The sequence below is a fragment of the Poecilia formosa genome, unplaced genomic scaffold, assembly GCF_000485575.1.
Source record: "Poecilia formosa unplaced genomic scaffold, Poecilia_formosa-5.1.2 Scaffold55, whole genome shotgun sequence".
NCBI classification, from domain to species: domain Eukaryota; kingdom Metazoa; phylum Chordata; class Actinopteri; order Cyprinodontiformes; family Poeciliidae; genus Poecilia; species Poecilia formosa.
Window position 1 is genome coordinate 1517727 of NW_006799994.1, and position 22214 is coordinate 1539940.

Below are 22214 nucleotides of genomic sequence, written 5' to 3' on the forward strand. Positions count from 1 at the left end.
AGCAGAAGTAGAACCTCCAGCACAACCAACAAGGAGGTAGCAGTGGTTTCTAAATGTTAAGTCAACAACAAGACGGTTGTCTTTTCCTGCAGCCAACCAGTTGACCAAACATGCTTGTCTTCCAATCATGAATGGGGCGGAGCTAAGCTTGGGTTGCTTTGTGAGGGGTACTGCCTGCCGATTGTGACGTTAACGTAACTTTTTTTGTAAGTGCTTGACCTATTTCTAGAAGCAGTAGAAACCCAAATGGAAGTACAGAAATGTGCAAAAAATAGAATTTTGCATTATAGGTCCTCTTTACGAGCCTGTAGAAAGATCATGGTGCATCAGAGTAGCCTTTTCTTCCTTTGTCTTCTGTTCTTTTTAAAGCAGGTTAGCAGATGTTGCTATTCTCATTTACATGGTTTCCATTGCATTGAAGGCTAATCGCTTTATTATGTGCCCTGTATGTTTTCTGCGGGTGTGTGTGTCTCTACTGGTTTAGCAATTCTATTTAAGAACGTTTCTGGCACATTTACTCACCATCTGAAGACCGATGGGCATTACGGGGACTAAAGCCTGGTCATAAAGCAGTCAACCCTGTTTTTGGGGTCAAGGGTTAGGTTTAGAGGTATGGTGTGAATTAAGTTTTGTTCAAGGTTAGGGTGAGGAATAAACTGCTAAGGGTTGGGACTAAGTTAAGTGTTTGGGATAGGCATAATTGTAGTAAATAAAGTGAGTAAAAGTCAATACAAAGTCCTAATATGGGTAGAAATATGAACTTGTGTGTGTATACCCATCTGTGTGCTGCTTTCAAACACTTGGCACAGCAGCAAAGCGTTTGAACAGAAACCCTGGATGTTTCCCAAGTCCTTCCAGGCGGGTTCTTCTAAAGGGGCATGCTGACTTGATTAAGGTACCAATGTAGGTTATAATTAAGCCGGAAGTTTTCTTTAGGGATAAGTCAGCCACTTTCTGATTGTATGAAACGATGCAGTTGCAATGTTTTTATAGGTGATCTGCTTTCTCTTGTTAATATGAAGAATATCCTAACAGTCTGTTTCCACACTACAGAGAGCAGCAGTAGATGGCAGTTTAGATTTTAATGGAAATGTCAAGCAAAACTAAAAATTGTGCCTTTAAAGTTCACTATGAGCAGACATGTTGTTTTTCAGTTTGTTTTAGAAGATGTTTGTTTAGAAGATTTCTGGTAAAAACAAATTCAGCATCACCACATAAAGATGATAAGCTCTTTCACGTAGATGGTACTGTAAAACGACCTATAATGTATTTCTATGAATTATTTATGATCTATTTCCTCTCATGAAGCTATTTTTAACATGTCCATATCAGAGCAGTGTAACTGAGGCTCTTCCAAAAGAAAATTATGTTTGATTTAGTGTTAACGGTTAAACCAGAGAACTTTCTCTCATTTCAGGTTAGTTAGAATCACCAACATTATTTCCATTCGCTAAAAGCCAAAATTATGAGAGAAAGAAAATGTAAGATTTATTTACCTTTTGGTTCTCCTTTCCTTGTTTTTGTGATGGCCACACTGGAAGATTTACTTTGTTGTCTTTAAATCATGTTGTCTGTTATTGTCCATTTTAAATTGGCAGCAACTTTTCATTTCTCACTGTTTTAGTTATTCATTCTTTTTTATGAACATAAGCTTTGTTTTTAAAAAGCTAACTATTTTGGCGGGAGCTGTTGTTAATTCAGTATTAAAATAACTTCGTTCTGTAATTCTAATTTAATGTCTTTAGAATTTTTTTTAAATAATTGCTGTAAATGTAAATAAAGAACAAATGCCTCATCTGATTTGTGATGTAGGACATGTATTATTGTGTCACTTTTTGATACTTTGATAATACTCCAGCACTCAAAGGTTTACTTTCCTCCAGACTGAAGCATTATCTGTGTTCCTCTGCAGACGAGTCTCTGTTGGACTCAAACCCCTCCCCTGTCGAAGTTCTTGGAGGGGTTCCAAAGACAACAAGATCATCACCGTCCGCCTTACCAGACTCACATTATGCTGCCTTTAAGAACCCGGAGTCACTCGGTGCCCTGCTCTCCATTCCTGAACCAGTTCCCAAAGCAAGAACTGCTGACAGCGAGCTTTTAAAATCAGGGCATGGTGCTTCTGAAAACTCTAAATCTGTAGTGCCAAGGAATGTCTCTGTAGAGGAGACAGGTGTTCGAACAACTCCACCATTAAGACCCACTGGACTTCCCCAGGGATTTGAGGCGTCAGCTACAAGCTCCACTGAAAAGATGGGGGTTAGGACTGATCCTCACAAACAGGAATATAATTTTTCTCTATATTCCAAGATTTGGAAGCAACTACCCCAGTCTAATGCATCTCGGACAACCGTAAATCCTTCTGCTTTGAGAAAATCAACATTTCATCAAAGTCTTGATCATGAGGAAGAAACAACTTCAAGCCTGGTGCAGAATGGGACATTAAATCAAATGCAGTCAGTTGTGACCTCAGTGGCCAGCCCACCTCTTGAACCTCCTGAACTAGCTTTGTCTGAGTCTGAAAGTCAAAAAGTGGCTTCAAGCCGCCAGATAGTGCAGAACAATTCTGAACAGAACATGAACACACTACCTAGCTTAGATGAGATCATGGCTCCTGGCTACCATGTGCCTTTCATCACCCCCCAATCCTCGTTGGTTTTTTCTGACCCTAACCAGGTGCCTTCAGAGGACTTCTACCCTACCAACACCATGAATGTGGACTGGGGTTCTGGAGACTACTTGGAAACGATGTCCTTCTTCAACACGGATAATGATGATTACTCTCTGGTTACTAAGGTTCTCTCAGACCCATACGATATGGAGGACGACACTGAAATCTACGACACAGCCTTTCCTTCCAGAGTGGGCATATCACCTTCCTCCAGGCACCTTGGTTATGCCTCATCTCCTTCCAGCCTCATGACGCCATACCTCACCGTTCCTCCACATCAATCCATTTATCCATCCTCCCTTTCTACAAAGGCTTCCAATTTACTGCAACCGACTGATGTAGCTGGAACAGATGCACCTGACGTATCAGACATCGATTGGGGAGATGCCTTCACAATTCGACCAACAGATGTCCTCTTGCCTGACATGAACAGCTTAGAGTATTACACCACACAGCTGACAAAGGACAGCAATGCTTCAGAAACTGGAGCAGAGTACAGGCAGAATGTCACTGAGATGTCCATCAATGCTACATTGGCTCCACCCTCCACAGACGTCACCACTGATGGTAATCTGACAGAGGGTGAGTCCTCCAGCGATCTGTCAGGGTTTGGGCCTCATTATGAATCAACTACAGTAGTTACCACAGAGATCACTCCTCAGCTGAGCAATGCTTCTGAGTCTTTTCTTGATCCTTCCATCGTCCCAACCTACGTCTTAGATCCCTCTTCCTCTGTAAGGGATGGTCTAGTTTCCACCACAGGCTGGTTTACACATTCGCTCACCGTAGATATTGATTCCGCTATAGCAGAAGATTTACATCCAAGTGCAACATCTCTGCTACCAGAAGATTTAGCGTCGTCTTCTTCTCTGACAGACGTCCATTGGTTTGTTACAGAATCATTCAATGACGGTCCTACACTCATTACTCCCGTCATAACTGCAACTGCAGTCTTCTCTCCTGAACCTCCTGAAAACACCACTGCCATTGCAACTGACCTAATGTCCCAAGACTCATTTGCAACCGAACAAACCGGCGATATGACTCTAGTTTCAAATGAATCCATGTCTTACAATGTTACTCTAGTTCCTCCGGTTATGTTTGGTGATCAGAGCATGACGGAAGACGGAGCGGATAACCAAACCACAATGGTCACAAACCCAATAAGCAGTGAAGTTATTACTGCTGCGGCAACCACAAATCCAGCTGCCACAAATACCCCTCATCAGGCAACAACTGGATCTTCTGCCACCGCTGAAACCTCGACTAGTGTTAGCATCACTACTGCTACCAGCAAGCCAACCACAGCTCCATCAACTACATCAAGGCAGTACCTCTGCAAAGTTGACAACCCTGCTTATTTAACAAAGACTGGTAAGTCTGAAGTCTTTTTTTTTCGCCCTAGCTGTTATTAATGTGTAATGTTTGAATAAATATCCAAATATGAGAGACTACAACCTCAACCTTCTGCTTTGTGCAAGGTTTCCCGTCTGGGGTGACTGTTGGATTTGCCAAATCTCAAGTAAGAGACATTCTGAAAGTGGAGTTTAACAAGTCAGTGGAGCTGCAGGTAACATTGTTTTCTGTCATTACAAAAAGAACAAATAGCAACTTTGCAAGTACTACATTCAAAAACATTTTTGTTTTTGAGCCAACTAAAATTTTTAGGTGTACATTTTCCACAGTATTGGTTCACATTCCATAAACTAGTGGTGAATAAAAATAAAAAATACATCAAGTGAAGACAGCAAGTAGTTATGGCCAAACAAAGTGGTAAATGACAAGTCGATAAAAACAAGTCTACTTTATTCCATCATGTAGACATTTTTTAAACCACTGAAGTGTGGGAGGTAGCATTTTGGGCCAAGAGCTCATTATTATTTTCATTGCCACCATTAAGCAGATTTAGAGTCTTTGAACTTTCTTTTTATCCAACTCCACCCAATAGGGTCAAGTGGCAATTTGAGCTTTAATATGGTTTGAATTTCTCCTTGGATCCCTTGTCAGTAAGATTTTTAGACTGGGCAATCCCAGAAAATATGTAAATAGTTACCAGTTTGTTTGCAGTTACTCCAACATAAATCAGTTTTAGTTTCTTTTAATTGTTAGTTGTGAAAAATCTCCTTTCCAACTCAAGTCATTTGTAATTTTATGACCTCTTACCACAAACCTCTTCCCATTTTATATCTTTGGTAATTGTATTTGCTTCCAACTCCCATTTTCCCTTCATATCCTGGTAATTATCTGACAAATAAGGTTGTAGGTGTTTATATATATATTCAGTATTATTGACTTTTGTCTGATATTAACCTATAAAGAGGTAAATACCTTTTCTCATCACTGTAAGTGATTCTCTTTTTATATTTACTGTAAAGGTGGTTAGCCCTCCTCCACAGTTCGTCTTCCGGGTGGTGTCAGGTCCAGTTGTGTACACAGCCATATCTGTCATCAACGCTCTGCATAGGTCTGGCCGGCGCTTCCTCTATGTGTCCCCTAACCAAACGACACCGGACCGGAAGTACCAAGTCCACACAGGTGCATTTTCATCTCCTTAAATGTTCTTATGAAGCTGCTGCAGACGTTTTATCTGAGTCTCCCGGTGTCTCCTCTGCTGCAGTGTTGCAGTTTGTCCCGGGTCATGTTGACATGCGATACTGCAGCTTCTTTGAGAGCGTGGAGAAAGGTTTGATCATGGCTTTTGCAGAAGTACGGCGTCGGTCGAAGGAATCAAGCAACTTCACCATCCATGTGAGTGATCATTTAGGACTTTATGAAGGCTCACAACTGTCTATTAAACCTTTTGGAGAAAATGTAGCTTTATGATCTTTTTTTATTGTTTATTAATTTTGAAGTGGTGAGACTCCATTAGAAATAATAATCAAGTTAATTGCAAGTTCTATTTCAACACACTGCCCCCTGGAGCAGAGCAATTCTACATTATTATTATTAAGTGTGATTGAATATTAGTCTATCAGAGGTTTCAGGCACAGTAACCCTGATTCAAAGCCATTTTATTAAGACACTTTTTCTATTTTCAATGATAATTTTTCACTGCTTCTGGGTGTTTTAAATGATTGAATCAGTTCTTAGTTGTGTTTTTTGTGTATTGACTGGTTCTCTTTATTAATCAGTGCTCCCATTTGATGAGTTCATGCAGGTCTTGATGCTCAATTCAGATTATTTTTTTGCGTGGTCGTTCATGCTACTAAACAAATGCAACTGCACTCAGACTGATGTGTGAACAGTTTATGACTTTTAAAACGGACCGATGGCACAGAAAGATAACACAGACATCACACAGCAGCACTCTTTTTATGAAAGTATATTTAAGTTTTATAACATCTGATTTTTGGGATTCTTTTGTTTTAATCGTGAGCCTATTGATCTCTAGTGCTTTTTGTGAACCTCTTAAAACAAATATAGGAGCCCATATTTGTAACTATTCATATCCACACTGCTAAGTTCTGTTTCTTCCTTTTTCTAAAGCAAACTATGTCATAATGGGAATTTTTCAGTTGCTCTCTAAAAGACAAAATGTCTCATGCTCACAATCTTTGCACTTATTTTGCTTGTTTCAGATTCTAAACATCACCATGGCTACAAACAGATATGGGGAACAACAGCTGGCGAGGCAGCCAGTAGACATCACCTTCACTGTCAGTGGTTCTCGGGGTTATCTTATGGGGTCGAAGGTCAGCAACGCACTAATGAAGCTCACAATGGTAGAGTTTAGCTACTACATTGGTTTCCCTGTGCTGCAGATTGCAGAGCGTGAGTACTAAAATGTGGAAAAATGATTCTGCTTTTATTCCCTGCTGGTTCAGTAATGCTTACTTCTTTTTCCTTCAGCTTTCCATTATCCAGAGCTGAACACCAGTCAGCTGCTTCGCTCTTCCTGGGTTCGAACCGGTACAACGCTTCCAGTTTCTGCTCCATTCAATAAACTGAAAACAATCATGATTGAAATGACTTATGATTGGTTTGTTTATAGTTCTCCTGGGTGTTCTGGACAAGAAAATGAGCGAACGGACCTTTCAAGCCAACATGGAGCGCAGAGTGGCCTTGTTGCTTGGGGAAGCGATGGGACAAGTCAGGCGGGTCAAAAGAGCAACCGCTGTAGGCAACAGCAGCGTACAGGTAGCACACCTTTGCTCTCATTCAGAACGTTGGAAGAAAAGACATGAGCTTAAATCTGCTGTAACTTTATTTATTTGTAGTTTTTAATCAGAAAATCTAGAAACAACAAAGAATATGCAATAGTTTCACCAACAAAACTATAATCAAAGATATTCTGACAGCAGTTACACTTTATAACTTATATAATGTCACAACAAAAGTTCTCTAAAAGTTGTAAGTAACTCATTTTATTAATATTGTGCAGACTTCTAGTTGTTCTTAAAATGATGGAAGAACAAAAACCCTCTGGCCTAGATTAAACCACAGTGTTATTTCACAGTGATGACCCTCTGCAATAGATTTAAAATCATACATGAATCAAAGGAAGTTTGTAGCATTAGCAGGTTTTATTATTTAGATCTTGTGCAATGTATCCCATTTTAGGATAAATCACAAATGCAGCAGCAGCTTGCTTCCTAACTTCAAATCTTAAAGTATGTGAAATTGACAATTTATTTTAGATTTGCATCATGTTATAATGTTATTCTCTCATCAAAAACATACCCAGAGTGTTACTTACATTTTTATAGCACTTTATTATGCTTTAAAATGATATGTGCCTGGAAAATTCATAATGCCCACTTTAATGATCCAAGAGCACTGTGGCTGAGTTTATTCGTGCCTCAGAACAGAAATGATTTAAAATCCTAATGTTTACATTAACTGGGCAGTTGAAAAAGAAATGTCAGCTATTCAATCTGACTGTTAACAGAAATCATCACCAGATGAGTCTAAACTGCAGTAAATGTATTAAAAATTAACTTATCAGAAATGCTTGGTACTTTCTTTCCAAAAAAAAACCAAAGAAAAGCTCCACCTAATAGTTTAAGGTAAAGTAAGACGTACTACCTCCCAACCAGCGGATTTTTCTGGGGTAAATGTCTGTCTGGTTCTCTGTTTTCATCCTGGTAGATGCAGTGGAAAGTAATGGGGGTAAATAGTTGCCCCAGAAAGCAGCCCTGGTTCCTGGAAACAGATCCTGCAGTTGAAACACACATTTATTCCACGCTAAACCAAACCATGGGCACACACACACACGCACACACACGCGCCCGTGCACGCACACACACACACACACACACACGCACACACACACATCAACTCTGCAACTGGATGCTTAAGCTAACAGAATCCTTCCTAAATATTTTAGATTCATGCCTCTGTTTACTTTTAATATCTTTATAAGCGGTAGAGACTCTGAGTGCTGGGACGGACTACAGACTCATTATGTGAGTTGCAGTAACCAGTGAAAACCTTACTGCTTTACTAATCAAGCTTCATCTTTTGTGGGTCTTCTCTGCACCTGCTCATCTCAACTCCAAAGGGGGGCAGGATGTGGCTTTTTTCTCCATGGCAACAGCATCCCATTTACCCAGGAGACGGGCCACTTAACAACCTCCACCTAAAGGGGTTCAGATTTCTGTCGCTTTTCCTCGTTTTTTCACTCGCCGGCTGGGGAGAGCCACAGACCTGCTAACAGCAGATCAATTATTCATTTGGTCGCTTTCTCAGTCTGGATCCTTCGGTTCAGATGATTAAGAGTTGTCTATTTTAGTAAAGTAGCGGCTTTAATGTGGTGGGATTCAAAGACATGTAAGACTAAAGAAACTTAGAATCAGTGAATGCCACAAACGCAGATAAAGGTGACATCTTATGAGGAATATTTTTATTTGACTTTATAAAATCTAAGTTTAGAATGTGGATGCTGGAGTAATAATTTCAAACATTCTGCTTCAGAAATTATCCTAATTCAACCTGATAATTAAACAGAAAATGTAAATATATTTAATTAATATTGCTCTCAACTTGTCTGACCATCTAGTCCAGCAGGGCTTAAGCTGACCGTCTCTTAGTGTTTTTTTTGCTCACTAATTCACATCCTGTGTGTCAGACAGATGCCCTGATCTACCATGACAGAATAGGCGTAGTGTTGTCACCCATGAAAATACCTGATGAGGCTTTCTGAGCAGATAAAAGAGGAGGCTGGAGGGGGCGGCGGGGCAATAATACACACATTCATGCTGACCTCTTTCCACTCTAATAACTGTGCATGAACTAGAACTGACTCTGCATGAGGTCGCCTGCCCAGACACGACCTGAGCGTTAGGCTGTCCTGTCCTACAGACAGCAGCAGAGCCTGAGGGCGCTGAGCGGGGAATCACTCACACACACACACACACGCACTCAAAAATAAAAAAATTAATGAAGATCATTTAAACAGTGGCCGATCTAATCAGATGCATATTTGCCCCCTAGGCGATTTCTGTTGACGGCAAGTATAGATAAATATTTAATGCATTTTTCAAAGTTGGCACCTTTGCCACCGATAAATCTTTTATGTCACCATGGAGGAAGTCGAGACACCTTTATTGAAGAAATGTTTTAATTCAACCACATTTTCCTGTATGAACAGCCAGTTGAAGGTCATACGACATCATCATGGGTCAGCAGTCAAATTCGCTCAGACTTAAGGTTACAAACTGACTACATAGCATTATCCTGAGTTGCTTTAATGATGTTGAGTTGTCCTGGTCCTAAAGCAGCAGAGCAGCCCCAGATCACCACACCACCACCACCATGTTTGACCGTAGGTTAAATGTTATTTTTAACATAACATGCTAACAGTTCAGCATCCCAGCAACAGAGATGATATTCCACAGTAACATAATCCTGGACGACTCCACCAATTGCTGTCTGGCACTGCTAATCCACCTCATTTGATTTACTGCATCTCTTTAAATCTCTGTCTGGCCATACGGTTAGAAAGCTGAACAAAGTCAATCTTTGCCCGTTATGATCGATAGATGAGATGGTACAGCAGTAAATGTATCAAACCATTTTTAAAAAAATTATATTGGTCCAGACATAAAATAAAGATTACTGTTCAGTTTGCTCGAACTTTCCTTTGAGGGTTTATAGCATCCTGCTAAAGTATGCTGTATCCAAATCTTTTGAGTTTTACTTCCTGCCTTCAAACGAATTCTCGACTCCTCAGAGTTTCTGTGTTTCACTGACAATGAGGCGCTGCCTTCTTCATTATAAAATCATTCTTTCCCACAGCAGTTGTGACACATTGCTCGTTAGGATCTTCATCAGATATTCCATTCTTAATTTAGTGAGCAGGCTGCGTCATCGTCCCTGAATAGCTCGTTTGCTTTTGGAAGCACTACTTTCCAGCTGCTTGTGTTCGAAAGTGGAAATATCTATAACACAACAAATTCTAACGTCCTAATTACACCGCAGGGTTAGTGGTGAAGCTCACTGTGGTCTACACTGATACTAAAAGCTCCAAATAACTACAGATAAGAAGAAATATGGCAACATTTGAGGGAAAAGACTTAAAAAACATTTAATGAGGTAATTACTGAAACTAAGTTAAAGAAAGGATAACTATGTCATTATGAGTGGTGATCGGTTTGCGTAGAATAGAAACCAGACATCTATACTCTATTTGGCAACGTCCCTTTTCCTTAAGCTGCTATTTGTTTTCTTGCAATCCAGCTAAACGTATGTCAAAACTCATCTGACGTGGTTCCAAACTCAAAGGAAGGAAGTACAGTTTAGGAAACATCAACTCTTCTCACAACATGAAGAAGATGAAGAAACGACAGGCAGCCATTTTTAGACTTGTACATTTGTAGACTGTCGTAAGAGCACAGAATGAGGGTTCATTTTTCAAAATCATATTTTCACAGTTCTGTTTATTTGCAAATGTCATAGTTTCAAATTGAATATTTAATTTGTAAGCTAATTTTTAACATTTTAATCTAAATATTAATCTAGCAAGCTAACAATTTAGCTTAAAAGTAATAATTATGTCTGAGATAGCTAAATATTTAGTTTAAAGCTAAATATAAGTATTTAGCTCCAAATTAAATGTTTTATCAAGCTGTTTAGCTCTAAAATGGATTTTTAGCTTTAATATAACTAAAAATTTAGTACAAAGCTACATATTCAGTTAGCATTTGCAAGCTATCTATTTAGCTTAAGGCTAAATAGATACAAGTCCACGTTTCTCTTGAGTCGAGGCTGAAACCGCTGCATGTCTCCTCTGTCAGGTTTTGAGTGTGAGCCGGCTGGAGGGTGCCGACAATCCAGCCGAGATGGTGTATTTTGTGGAGGGTCAGAATGGTCAGAGGATGCCTGCTGTCCAAACCGCCGACCTGCTGAACAGCCTGGATGTTCAGAGGGCGGCCATTGTCCTGGGCTACCGTGTGCAGGGCGTTCTGGCTCAGCGTGCGTATCCCCTCTGTTTACTGTGGTTGGTGTTAAAGCGCCATGTGTCATCCTGTCGCTCTGCTGGTGTTGCTTCCAGCTGTGGAGAAAATGGCGTCCTCTCCCTCCGACTCAGAGAACAGCAACATGTGGATCGTCATCGGCGTTGTGGTTCCGCTGCTCGTCGTCGTCATCATCATCTCCATCCTCTACTGGAAGCTCTGCCGGACCGACAAGCTGGAGTTCCAGCCGGACGCCATGACAACCATCCAGCAGAGGCAGAAGGTACATCCAACATCCACCCAACGTATATAGATGTTGGATGGATAGATGTATACATGGATATATAGATCCATCCATATATGTCGGATGGATCTATGTAGCCATCCAGCGTATATAGATGTTGGATGGATAGATGTATACATGGATATATAGATCCATCCATATATGTCGGATGGATCTATGTAGCCATCCAGCGTATATAGATGTTGGATGGATGGATATTGGATGAATGCATCCAACATCTATTTATCCATCCGTCCATCCATCCTGTAAATCTGACCCAGTCTGGATGATGGATATTCTACTAATGATGCTGAAACTGGATCAGTAATATTATTTTAATGGTGTTCTCACTAATGCAGCCAAGTTGTTGCTGCTTTTCTGTTGTTTCCTTTTTTTTAACACGTTTGTGTTTCATTTGCACTGATTACATTAGTAATGGGGAAAAGCTTTTAATTATTAACCGTGCTTTAATTTTTTTACCTTGCAAATAATTTGATTCAGGGTTTAATTTGAGCCACAGCAAGTTATGCAGTGTCTGAAGAAGATAAGGCCAGAAAGAAACATGTGACTTATGGTCACTTAAAGGAGCTGCTGATTAATTAGGTCTATCCGTCTATGTAATGAATGTGCTGCAGGAGCAGTGCTTTAATAATTTTATTACAGAGAATTATTACTTCTCCTCATGTTACTGTAAAAGGCAAATTACTTCTGCTGGTATTTATTTCTTTACAGATTAATTTCCCTGTTTCCTAATTTTAATCTGTAACAATTTAGACCAGTTTTCTCCTTGTTCTTCAACAAAATTATATCAGATTTAAATGTTTTTTTTTTTTCCAGTCCCTTATATTCAACATCATAATATCAAAGATAAGAAAAAAAGCTAAATGTTATTCTCTTGCCTCGTTTATAGCATCATTTTGGTCAAAAGCTCCTTTGTTGTTGTTTTTTTTTTTAATGTCACTGATGTTAAAGTTTTCCTCTGGGAACCACACAGCTTCTTTGTTCCAACTCTGACTGAATGTCTGCAGCTGCAGCTTGCTGTTTTTTTTTTTTAAACTGTGCTTTTATTGTGAAGAGTCTGAGCAGATGCCCTGGCCGGTTAGAGCACAGCCTCGTCTTTTCTACTCATCGTCTGTCACTCATCCACTGCTCTTCTCTCAGTCCACCACTTCGTTCAGTGAATCAGGAGCTTCCCTTCACCGGCCGCGCCCTCCGACTAAAAGGGATATTGAGTTTAGTGAGGATGAAGAGGGGGAGTATGAGGAAGAGGAGGAGGAAGAAGAGGAGGAGCTGGAAGTTAAAAGGGGGAAGGTACAGAGTAGTGTCTGGTGGTTTGTAGATTATGTAGTCAGACAGTTTGTGTGTGATTGTGGTTCATGTTGTTGAATACAGTCATGTTAAAAAATTAGGACACCCATTGAATATTTAGTTCTTTAAGAAATGCTTTCATATTGATGTTATCAATAAGAAAACTAAGTGATTTCATGTCACTTTAACAACAAAAATCCAACTTTTTTCTCATTAAGCAAAAGATATTAAGATAATTTTGTTTTCTAGTTGAGGAAAAGTTAGGAACGTTTTGTCTTTGGACCTCCATGTTTTCTTTGCACAACTCCCATTAAAGTTAAACTTGTTCAGTTTTTTTTTTTTTTGATAGTACAAGCCTTTACTTTTACATCTTCGGGTTTTTGGGGATTGTTTTAGCATCTTGTGGTCTGATGTTGGCGTACACGTCTTTGGACAGTCAAACCTCTGCATTTTAGCTAATGTTTCGAATGTCCTCCACTTCTTTTAGACTATTTCTGTACCATAAAACAGTTCATTTTATGTTCTTTAGAAACTCTTTAAATCCCTAACTACACTCATAATCCAACATTAGACATTATCGTTTTGAATCTCACCACTTTCGGTTTAGGAGTGAGGAGCACCAAGCTCGATGTTTCTGCTTTCTAACGGGGCAAACCTCCTTCACAGTCCTGAGTAATGATGTTTTAATTGAGCACACCTGCTGTGATACACCTGTGTGTGTGATTGCAGTCATTTTAGGACAGAGTCAACATGGGTTGTCCTAATTTATGACCTGACAGAAATTGCTTTTGCAAAAAGAATTTTTTTAATATACTTTTTATTCATGTCACTAGAATTTTTCATAAACATATGTCCAGTCTGCCATAGAGTGTCCTAATTTACTCACATGACTGTATGTGTATGGGTGTTTACTCATTTTGAATTAGAAAGGTGATGGATGTCTTTTATTGGACAGAATCTGGTTGTTGTTCAGGCTTTGGAGGTTTAAATTATTACCTGCTGGAGAAAAATATTCAACATGGATCCATTCATTCTGTCCATCATTGCTTCTGTTTAGAAACCAGTAGCTCTTCCCAAGACTAGACAAAATATGAGCAGTGATGAAGAGGAAGAGGAGGAAGAGGAAGAAGAGGAAGAAGAAAAAGAAGAAGATAATTATGTCGAAGAAGAGGAGGAGGATGACGAGGAAGAGGATGAAAATAAGAAGTTCAAAATGAAAAAAATGACATCTGAAGAGCAAAAGCTAGAAAAGATCAGAGCTGTGCCGACTAAACCATCAGGAGTGAAAACAGAAGAGAGAAAAGTTGAGTCTAAAGGGAGGAGAGCCAAGGAGAAGGTACCTGGAGGCCAGTGGTTGTTTGATGATCCTCTCATCTCGTAACTCTAGTCGACAGCAGAACTGTAGCGCTGGACGTGTGTGTGTTGTTAGTGATTTGTTGTTGGTGTGTAGGTTGTGTGTTGTGCAGTAACAGATGCAGTGTGTGGTCTGTTGTAGGTGAAGCATGAGATGTTTCCACCCTATGAAAACCTCTGTTTAGAAAAATGTTTCAACTTTATCATATGTGTTTTACTTCAAACTGAAAGCAACAATTCTCTAATTATTGCAAAATGACATTCATGTTAATTCAACTGTTTATAACATTTCTTTATCGTGTCAGTCTATGGCCCAAAACTCACAACTTGACTTTTCACGCTGCGACCAGACATTTTCTTCAGCATAAACAGAAACTCAAAGCTGCTCAAACACCATTTCTGTTTTACTCTTTCACTTTTTTCACATCCTACTACTCAAAAAAATTACACTACTGTTTTAGCAAGTGAAATATTGTAGTTTGTATTTTCCGACCAAGCGGATGTGTTTCACTCTGGAAAGTTGGAGAAGCTGTCGCTGGAAATGGTGGGAGTGTTTTGGGTCTTAAGTCGGATCCGGTTTGGCCTCCGATCCAACAGACCATCAGCAACATTTGTAAACCTACTGTCTTTAAAGGCTTGTAATCTAAAATATATTATTTGCATTTGATAATTATTTTTCCAGTTGAAGAAATTTAAATTTAATCACCCATTTATATTGTATAATATTTTACAGTAGATTTTAGGTTTTTAAATCTGATATGGCAGAAAAATATTGATGTTTCAAAACAAGTGTTGCTGTTTATCGTTAACCCATCGCAGCCAAATACTCTTAGAAATGTTTTATATACATGAATATTTTAGGCTGAAGTTTCTATTAAGTAAACAAAACAGTATGTATTGTCTTTCAGGAGGTTTTAGTCAAAGGACATTTTTTGTCCTCAGAGGCCAGCAGGTGAGGATTTTAAAGATCAGAACATTTCGCTGCAGTCCTTTTCCTCTTCCAGATTGCCGTCTGACATGTGGCGTAATGAGCATCACACAGAAGCATTCACACAAATATCCTCTCTTGGGATTAGCAGTGTCACACAGGATTAGCCGTTTTATACCAACAAGCTTCTTTTTAAAATGCACAACTGAATGTTTAGGAACTAAGGAGAGCGTTTAGTCTGGCAGCCACATCTCATCTCAGAGTTTCTCTGTCTGTCAGCACACAGTGAGCTTCTCTTCTCCTTTTACCCCTGTGCTGCTGGAACGTCCTGAGGGCTTTACACAGAAATAACCCCCACCCACCACCACCTCAGTTCTGTGTTTACCCCAGTTTCTAACAGACTGCCAGACTCTCTTTATTCATTAATGTCTGCCTGTCTCCCTCTTGCAGACCCTTTCAGTTAGTCAACCTAATTATGGCTCTAAAATTGTATTTCTGTCTTGGCTGCAAATGTCGAGTCTTACTGGAATATTTATGTCATCCTGACTTGGAACTTGTTTGTTCTCCATTTAACCTGCGTGTAAAATCCAGCTCACAGCAGCTTAGCAGCTCTACCATAATGGTCTCAGAATATTATTCCACCTTTTCTTTCCACCTTTATCCGTGCTGTGTTTACGTCATCCTCCTTTTCTCCTCAGCTACAGGCTCCCAGTGTGAAAGGCTTTGATTTTGCCAAGCTCCATCTTGGCCAGCAGAGTAAAGATGATGTCATGGTGATCCAGGAGCCCGCCCTGCCAGGCTCTGGCTCCACTCCTCTCGCTCAGTCCATTAAAGATGGCCTCAGCCCATCTGAGAACGGCGAGGTCCCCACGCCCAAATCCAAAACCTCCGCCTCCTCCACCAAGGCGTCCCGCGGCGGCCGGAGGCGAGAAAGGTCAGTGCTACTGCAGGGAAACCGTGCCTCAGTGTCAAAACTGACTGCAGGCAAACGTTTTCTCAAACGTTGTCTGAGCTGCAGATTCAGGTTTTAATTACACAAGCAAAATATTCTGCAGGTTAATTAATACAATTAGCAGTTTTGGATCTACTAAGATTGAGATTTTTTAAATGAAATTACAAGAATGAAGTCATATTAGTACCACAATAAAGTCTTGATATTATCCTAATAAACTTTTATAGTATTACCAGAAGAAAGTCATAAAAATATTGAGAAAAAAGTTGTTTTAATAAGAGCAGAGCTTTGATGGTTATCAAGATCGAAAGTGACTTGATCGTCCAGTCCATGGTTCTTTCTCCTGAATACTGAGTCGTTTGATCAATCGTTTTGAAATCCATCTACTGATAATGATGTGATGCAGATGTGGTACGAGAACAAATATTTCTGTACTTGTAAAAGCAATACCAAAGTTTAACTTCACAAAATGTGAAACATTCCTCTTTTTATATTTTATAGTGTATTTAATGCAAGAGTTCTCCTAATAGTACTACATTACTGTCATCATTTTATAACTTTATTCTGGTAATATTATGACTCTATTCTCATATCATTGTGATTTTTTTCTTGTATTATTGTGGCTTTATTTTGATGAGGTTTGTCGTACAAGCCTATTTTGTTTATTCTCATATTATTACTAACTAACTTTATTTTCATATGACTTCATTCTAGTGGTATTACAACTTTAGTCTCTGAATATTATTACTTTATTCTTGCTTCATTATGACTTTATTCTTTTACTGTTTTCTCTGTAGGGTTGTTAAATGTTGTCTTGTTTTTATGCAACTTTATTCTCATATTATTACGACTGATTATTTTATGACTTTGTTCAGGTAATATTGTGACTTTATTCTTTGATTATTTCCACTTATTGTTGTATGACTGTATTCCTGTTTTACTCCCTTTTGACTTGTTGGACGTCCTGGCTCAGACCTTCCTGGAAGACCTTGTTTTTTGCTAATGCATGACGCTAGAGCACATTGATCTGGCTTGTATTATTCATTTAAGTATGTGCGTGTGCGTGTGCGTGTGTGTGTGTGTGTGTGTGTGTGTATGTGTGTATGTGCGCGTGTGTGTGTGTGTGCATGTTTTCTGGGCAGGATCTCCCCATCAGACGGTGACTCAGTGGTGAGTGACCACTCCAGTGAACGGGAACCCACTGAGGAGAACCTGAGAGCCCACGCCACGCCCAGCGACAGCAAGCAGACCCGTAAGGCCCCCATCAATGTTTTAAACGGCATGTGGCCACGGCAACGCTTCTCCAAACATGGAGGAGGAACAAGTTGGGGAGGGGCATGGGCGGGAAAATGAGCTGAGATAAGCAGATGAAGAAAGAGCAGTTGAAGCTGGTGGGCCTGATTGACAGCCGGACCAGACTGAGGGCAGAGGAGAAACGCAGAAAAACTGAAGAGAGCAGCAGAAAAACCAGGAAAGATGTTGTATGTTTATGTTTGTGGTGCAACAGGGTTCAGAGCAGGAATGGGGAGAGGAAACCCAACGTGCCTGAATTTACTTTATCTGACAGCTTGTTGATTGAATCAAGCTTGCTTTGTCAGGCAGGGTGTGTGTTTGGGAGCTGGACTGCGTCACACACACACACACTGCAGGCTGAATCACTCACACAGGAATGCTCGCTGTGTTGTTACTGCTAAGAACGAGCTCCACTGTGTTTGTAATTAGAAGGTGTGTGAAGCTCATGTGCGACGTCTTTGTTTTGGTTCAGTCAGTCTGTAATCAGGGTGTTTCCTGCTCCTCTGAACAACTGCTTTTGTTTTTAGAAGAATTAGAGACAAAGAAAATCTTTTATCAATCAATCAGTAATCTTTAGGGACAGTTATTGCATAATGCTGTAACATGTAGGCATAAGATTTCAGGTTATTTAAGATCATTAAGAAACATTGAACCTGAAAAATTAAAACAGTTTTAAATCTATTTATCAAATTAGGCTTTTTTCTGTCTTTTCTTCTTCTGTGTGTCACACCTGACTTTAGGTTTTTTATCAAAGTGATCTTTAACTTTGTTTTTCTTGATTTGTTTGATCTCATTAAGACTCTTTCTCTTTTCCATCATGGTTTACAGGCAAGAATAGAATTGGTAAGAGTTTCTGTGTTTCCCCCATGGAGCTCAGCCTTGACCTCCAGCAGCTGTCTGTGTGTGTTGCCTGTTTGTTTCTTTAGTTGTTTTTATGCTCTGTTTGTCCTCACCATCCATCACTGTCTGCTGAGCTGTCAGTCACTGCACAGATACAATAGACCTCACCAGAAGGTCTATTGTAGGTTGTCTGAAGGAAAGTTTAGCTTTTGTAGATGGAGATCCATGATCATTCATGGCAACATTCCCTCTACATTATTTTTTTTTTTTTTAGAAAATAATGCTTTAAATATAGTTTATGCAATTTAATAGAAAGCTCATACCTGTGTTTGAAGCTTCTGTTCCCTGATTTAAATCAGTATTTGTAGATTAGCAATAGCAGTTAGCATTCCTGTGCTCTGCAGGGTCACATTTCCCCTCCTTCCTTTCTGCAGGTCCACCACCTATGAATGGTGTTGCAAATGAGCAGTTGTCATCAGCCTCCATCTTTGAACATGTCGACCGGATGTCTCGCGCCACAGATGCGAGCCGCAGACTCCCCAACAAAGTCCAGCTCATCGCCATGCAGCCAATGCCTGTCCCACCACTGCACAGCCCACCTGTCAACGGCAAACTGTCAGATACCAACCAAATGAACAAGGAGGTGAAATTCATCTGGATGAACAGAAAGATCCACCTGCCTAAAAACCTACCCACCTGCCCACCCATCTAACTACCTGCCTGCCTACTGACATACTTAGTCACTTATCTACCTAACAACCTTCCAACAAACCAACCAGTTTACTTACCTACCCACCTACCAATCTATGTAGCTACCCGTCTATCTACCTACTAACCAACCAACCTACCAACCAACCTTCCTACTTACTCACCCACCTTTCCCATCCACCCACCTAGCTACCTATATACCTTGCCTACCTAACTACAAATGCATGGCACACTTTTCAGATTTTTATAATGAATGTTGAAAACCATGAATCATTTGTGCTCATTTGTTTTGTTTTTTCAAATAAAGTCCCAATAAGATTGATTAGAAATGTCTGTGTGGTTCTAAACTTCAGATCCAGGCAGCGTTGAGGCACAAGTCAGAGATTGAACATCATCGTAACAAGATTCGTCTGCGCGCCAAGAGGAAAGGTCATTATGATTTCCCTGCAATGGACGACATGATCGGCAGCCTCGGCGATGCAAAGGAGCAGGATCGCATCTACCAGAAGGCACAGAATCAGATCGATAAGATTCTGGACCCAGATAATCCCGTTCCCGCTGTCTTTATGGATTCCAAGAAAAGGTTTGAGCTGATGTCTTTGAGCAGTGATTGTGTGTGAAAGCATCGTCTGATCCAGCTGAGGCAGGATGACTCCACGTCATGCGGACTCTTGTCTGTTGGCTCCCCAGCGGTCGTGGGCGGCGCTCTCCAAAGCAGAGATTGAAGGATCAGCTGAATGGAGGCCTGATAGAAGCAGATAAAGACCACCTCATCACTGAAGACAGCGACGCCGTTTATAGGAAGTGCCCCGGGGTCAACAACGTGGCCTACGTGGTGAGAAATAACCATAACTAACATCTGCTAGTTAGTTATTAGTTAGTTACGACGCTCAATCACATGCATGTTAATGTCTGGTGTTCTGACTCCAGTCTGACCCGGACCAAGGCCCCAGTTCCCCTCAGAGGAGCCCCTCCCCCACCGATGACGTCTTCCTCGGCCCAGCTTCCTCCCCGCCGGGCCACGCCCCGCCCCCACCTCCCTACCTGCCCCCGCAGCCCTCCATCGAGGAGGCGCGGCAGCAGATGCACTCGCTGCTGGATGACGCCTTCGCTCTGGTGTCGCCCACGTCTCAGAGCAGCACGGCGGGCATCACTCTGCCCGGGGTCAACCCCCAGGGCTGCAGCCCTCCAGGCAAGGGCCCCAGGGCCTGGGGCCCCTCCTACCAGCCTCCTTTTCCTGGTGTAAGTAGTCAGATGTTCATCAAAGGTTTAATCATGCTTCTATTCATGTTGCATTATTTGAAGAAGGTGTAAAAACTTTTTAACGAAATTGAGGAGGTTATTTTGAATTTTGCCATTTCCACCAGGCTTTTCTAATGTGATACTTCAATCCACATAAAAACCATTGATGGAGAGACGGCTAAAGCCCTAGAAGAAGGTTTGGACTGGATCCAGATCTGAGTCTGGACCTTGAATCGCCATAGCTTGCTATATTTTGGTATAAAAGTTTGCACTGTCTATTCAGATCCTTATTTAAAAGTGCAACCAACCAAACCCTAGCAGACATGTCCTCTCCCTTTCATGTCCTTTCATTCACAACATGAAGCCTGCAGCTTCAGCTTAAGTCTTTTCCTCTTGGCCAACTAATTAGTTAAGTATTCCTCCATCTGCTGAGCGTACGGCCCTATCAGCCAGATAAGTTCACTCTTTAAGACCTGCAGCATTACAGCCTTTAAATGCTTCATCTGCACTTTGCCTCTCGAAGAAGGGAAAGTAAAGGAACCGCCTGAAACATTCTGGGAAATTATGCTGTATAAAAACAAGTAGCTTCGTTAATTACTGCTGTAAGCTAAAATCTATGTTGGTGGTGCTTTTTTATTTTATGGATGTAACTGCAGAGAGACAAAGAAGTTATGCATGGTGTAGATATCCTGCTTTCAGATCATATTTAGGCTTAAAGAGCGAGGCCAGAATGAGATAAAAGCTTTCATTGCCAACTAGAGTTACACGAGTAGGAGGCATTTAGAGAAGACGAGGCAGCCTGTGTAAGAGGCTGCTGGAAACTGAGCTGCTAATAAATCCCTCAAACTGAGTATTAGACTTTAAATAAATGTAACTACCACACAAAAATAGCCTGATTTAATCATAAAACTGTTTTCAAAAAATGTCCTTTCCTTTAAAAGAGTGAAACCATATTTCCTTTAGTGTAGAAAAATAATCATGTTAAATAAACTGTGATTAACTACAGTTACTAATTTAGTTCAGTTTCTCTAGCCAGGTTAGTGGATGAATTAGATCACATTTGACAGTATGAAGTAAGTTCATAGATTACAGAAAATGCCAAAAAAAAAAAAAAAATCATTCATCAGCTTAAAGAACAAGAGATGAAACTATTCATCGTGTTCAGTTGATTATTGAAATAATCATCAACTACTTTAGTAATCGATCAATTACTAACTGGAGTATACAGACTCAAAAAATGCCATTTACTGAGAGAACATTAGACCCAGAGCACTAATTATCCCAAAAATGCACAATATAAATATACATTTTGCATTTAAGATAAAAATATGTTTTACCCTGAACACCCAAAGTGTCAGATTTAGCTTCACCTGGTTAAAATTCTGTAATAAAGTCACTTATTAAGCACCTTTTGCCATCCAGTTATTAATTTCTACACTGTATTGATGTTCAGTTAATAGAGAGGCTGAGCTTTTCACATGTGGATGTTGGTGTTGGCTGCAGATGCATCCTTTGCTATTAACGCTCAGTAGTTCACTCAAGGAACACGATGTTGTTACATTTTAGGCAACAGAAGTTTAGCAGAGTTTGGAGAGCTTTTTCACCAGAGGCACATCATGATCATCCTCATAAACGAGCTTTACTTTGTGTGGATCTCTCATAAAACTCCAATAAGATCCACTATAGTTTGTGGTTTTAACGTGATAAACAGGAAGTGTGAGCATCTTTTTGACTTGCTCTTATGTTTCTGATTGTTCTGGACGGTTGGTTAGGCCAGACTTTTGTGATGCGTTCCTAAATCTTTTACAGCAGCTGAACTGCATGAACAAACAGGTTCACACCTTGCCACCGATTAGACTGACTGAACGACGAGTCAAAAAAAGTTGCTTTCTGGTTCGGCTTGCAGAACCCAAAAGTAGCAAAGAAAATCGTCAACAAAATATTTTGTAAATGATACAACCCCTGGCAAAAAGTATGGAATCACCAGTCTTGGATGAGCACTCATTCAGACATTTCATGCTGTAAAACAAACTCAGATCAAAAACATGATACAATATTAAGGTCGTTCCAAAGTGCAACTTGTTGGCTTTCAGGAACACTCAAAGAAATGAAGAGAAAATATTGTGGAAGTCAGTGAATGATACTTTTATTGACCAAGCACAGGGAAATAAATATGGAATCACTCAATTCTGAGGAAAAAAGTATGGAATCACTCAATTCTGAGGAAAAAAGTATGGAATCAC

The 22214-nt window shown here is 40.2% G+C and overlaps 2 protein-coding genes across 3 annotated transcripts in view; both read left to right on the forward strand.

Annotated features, from left to right (window-relative positions):
* LOC103138856 (UPF0606 protein KIAA1549) overlaps positions 1-22214 on the forward strand; it is a 37622-nt gene that overhangs the window by 9679 nt on the left and 5729 nt on the right. Inside the window, exons 3-18 of one of the 2 annotated variants that reach the window (XM_007553216.2) lie at positions 1913-4045; positions 4153-4241; positions 5047-5206; positions 5289-5419; positions 6250-6442; positions 6521-6580; positions 6663-6808; positions 10906-11083; positions 11163-11347; positions 15635-15870; positions 17031-17140; positions 18010-18024; positions 18456-18664; positions 19083-19312; positions 19420-19564; positions 19660-19971. In XM_007553216.2, the coding sequence (XP_007553278.1) occupies positions 1913-4045; positions 4153-4241; positions 5047-5206; positions 5289-5419; positions 6250-6442; positions 6521-6580; positions 6663-6808; positions 10906-11083; positions 11163-11347; positions 15635-15870; positions 17031-17140; positions 18010-18024; positions 18456-18664; positions 19083-19312; positions 19420-19564; positions 19660-19971 (4532 nt within the window). The remainder of the gene's footprint in view (positions 1-1912; positions 4046-4152; positions 4242-5046; positions 5207-5288; positions 5420-6249; positions 6443-6520; positions 6581-6662; positions 6809-10905; positions 11084-11162; positions 11348-15634; positions 15871-17030; positions 17141-18009; positions 18025-18455; positions 18665-19082; positions 19313-19419; positions 19565-19659; positions 19972-22214) is intronic. The other variant, XM_016672054.1, reaches the window with a different exon arrangement.
* Positions 11463-14444, forward strand: LOC107836392 (histone H3.v1-like). The gene is made up of 2 exons (XM_016672055.1): positions 11463-12658; positions 13713-14444. Exons 1-2 carry the CDS (start codon positions 12434-12436, stop codon positions 14034-14036), a joined length of 549 nt encoding a protein of 182 aa, XP_016527541.1. The 5' UTR covers positions 11463-12433; the 3' UTR covers positions 14037-14444.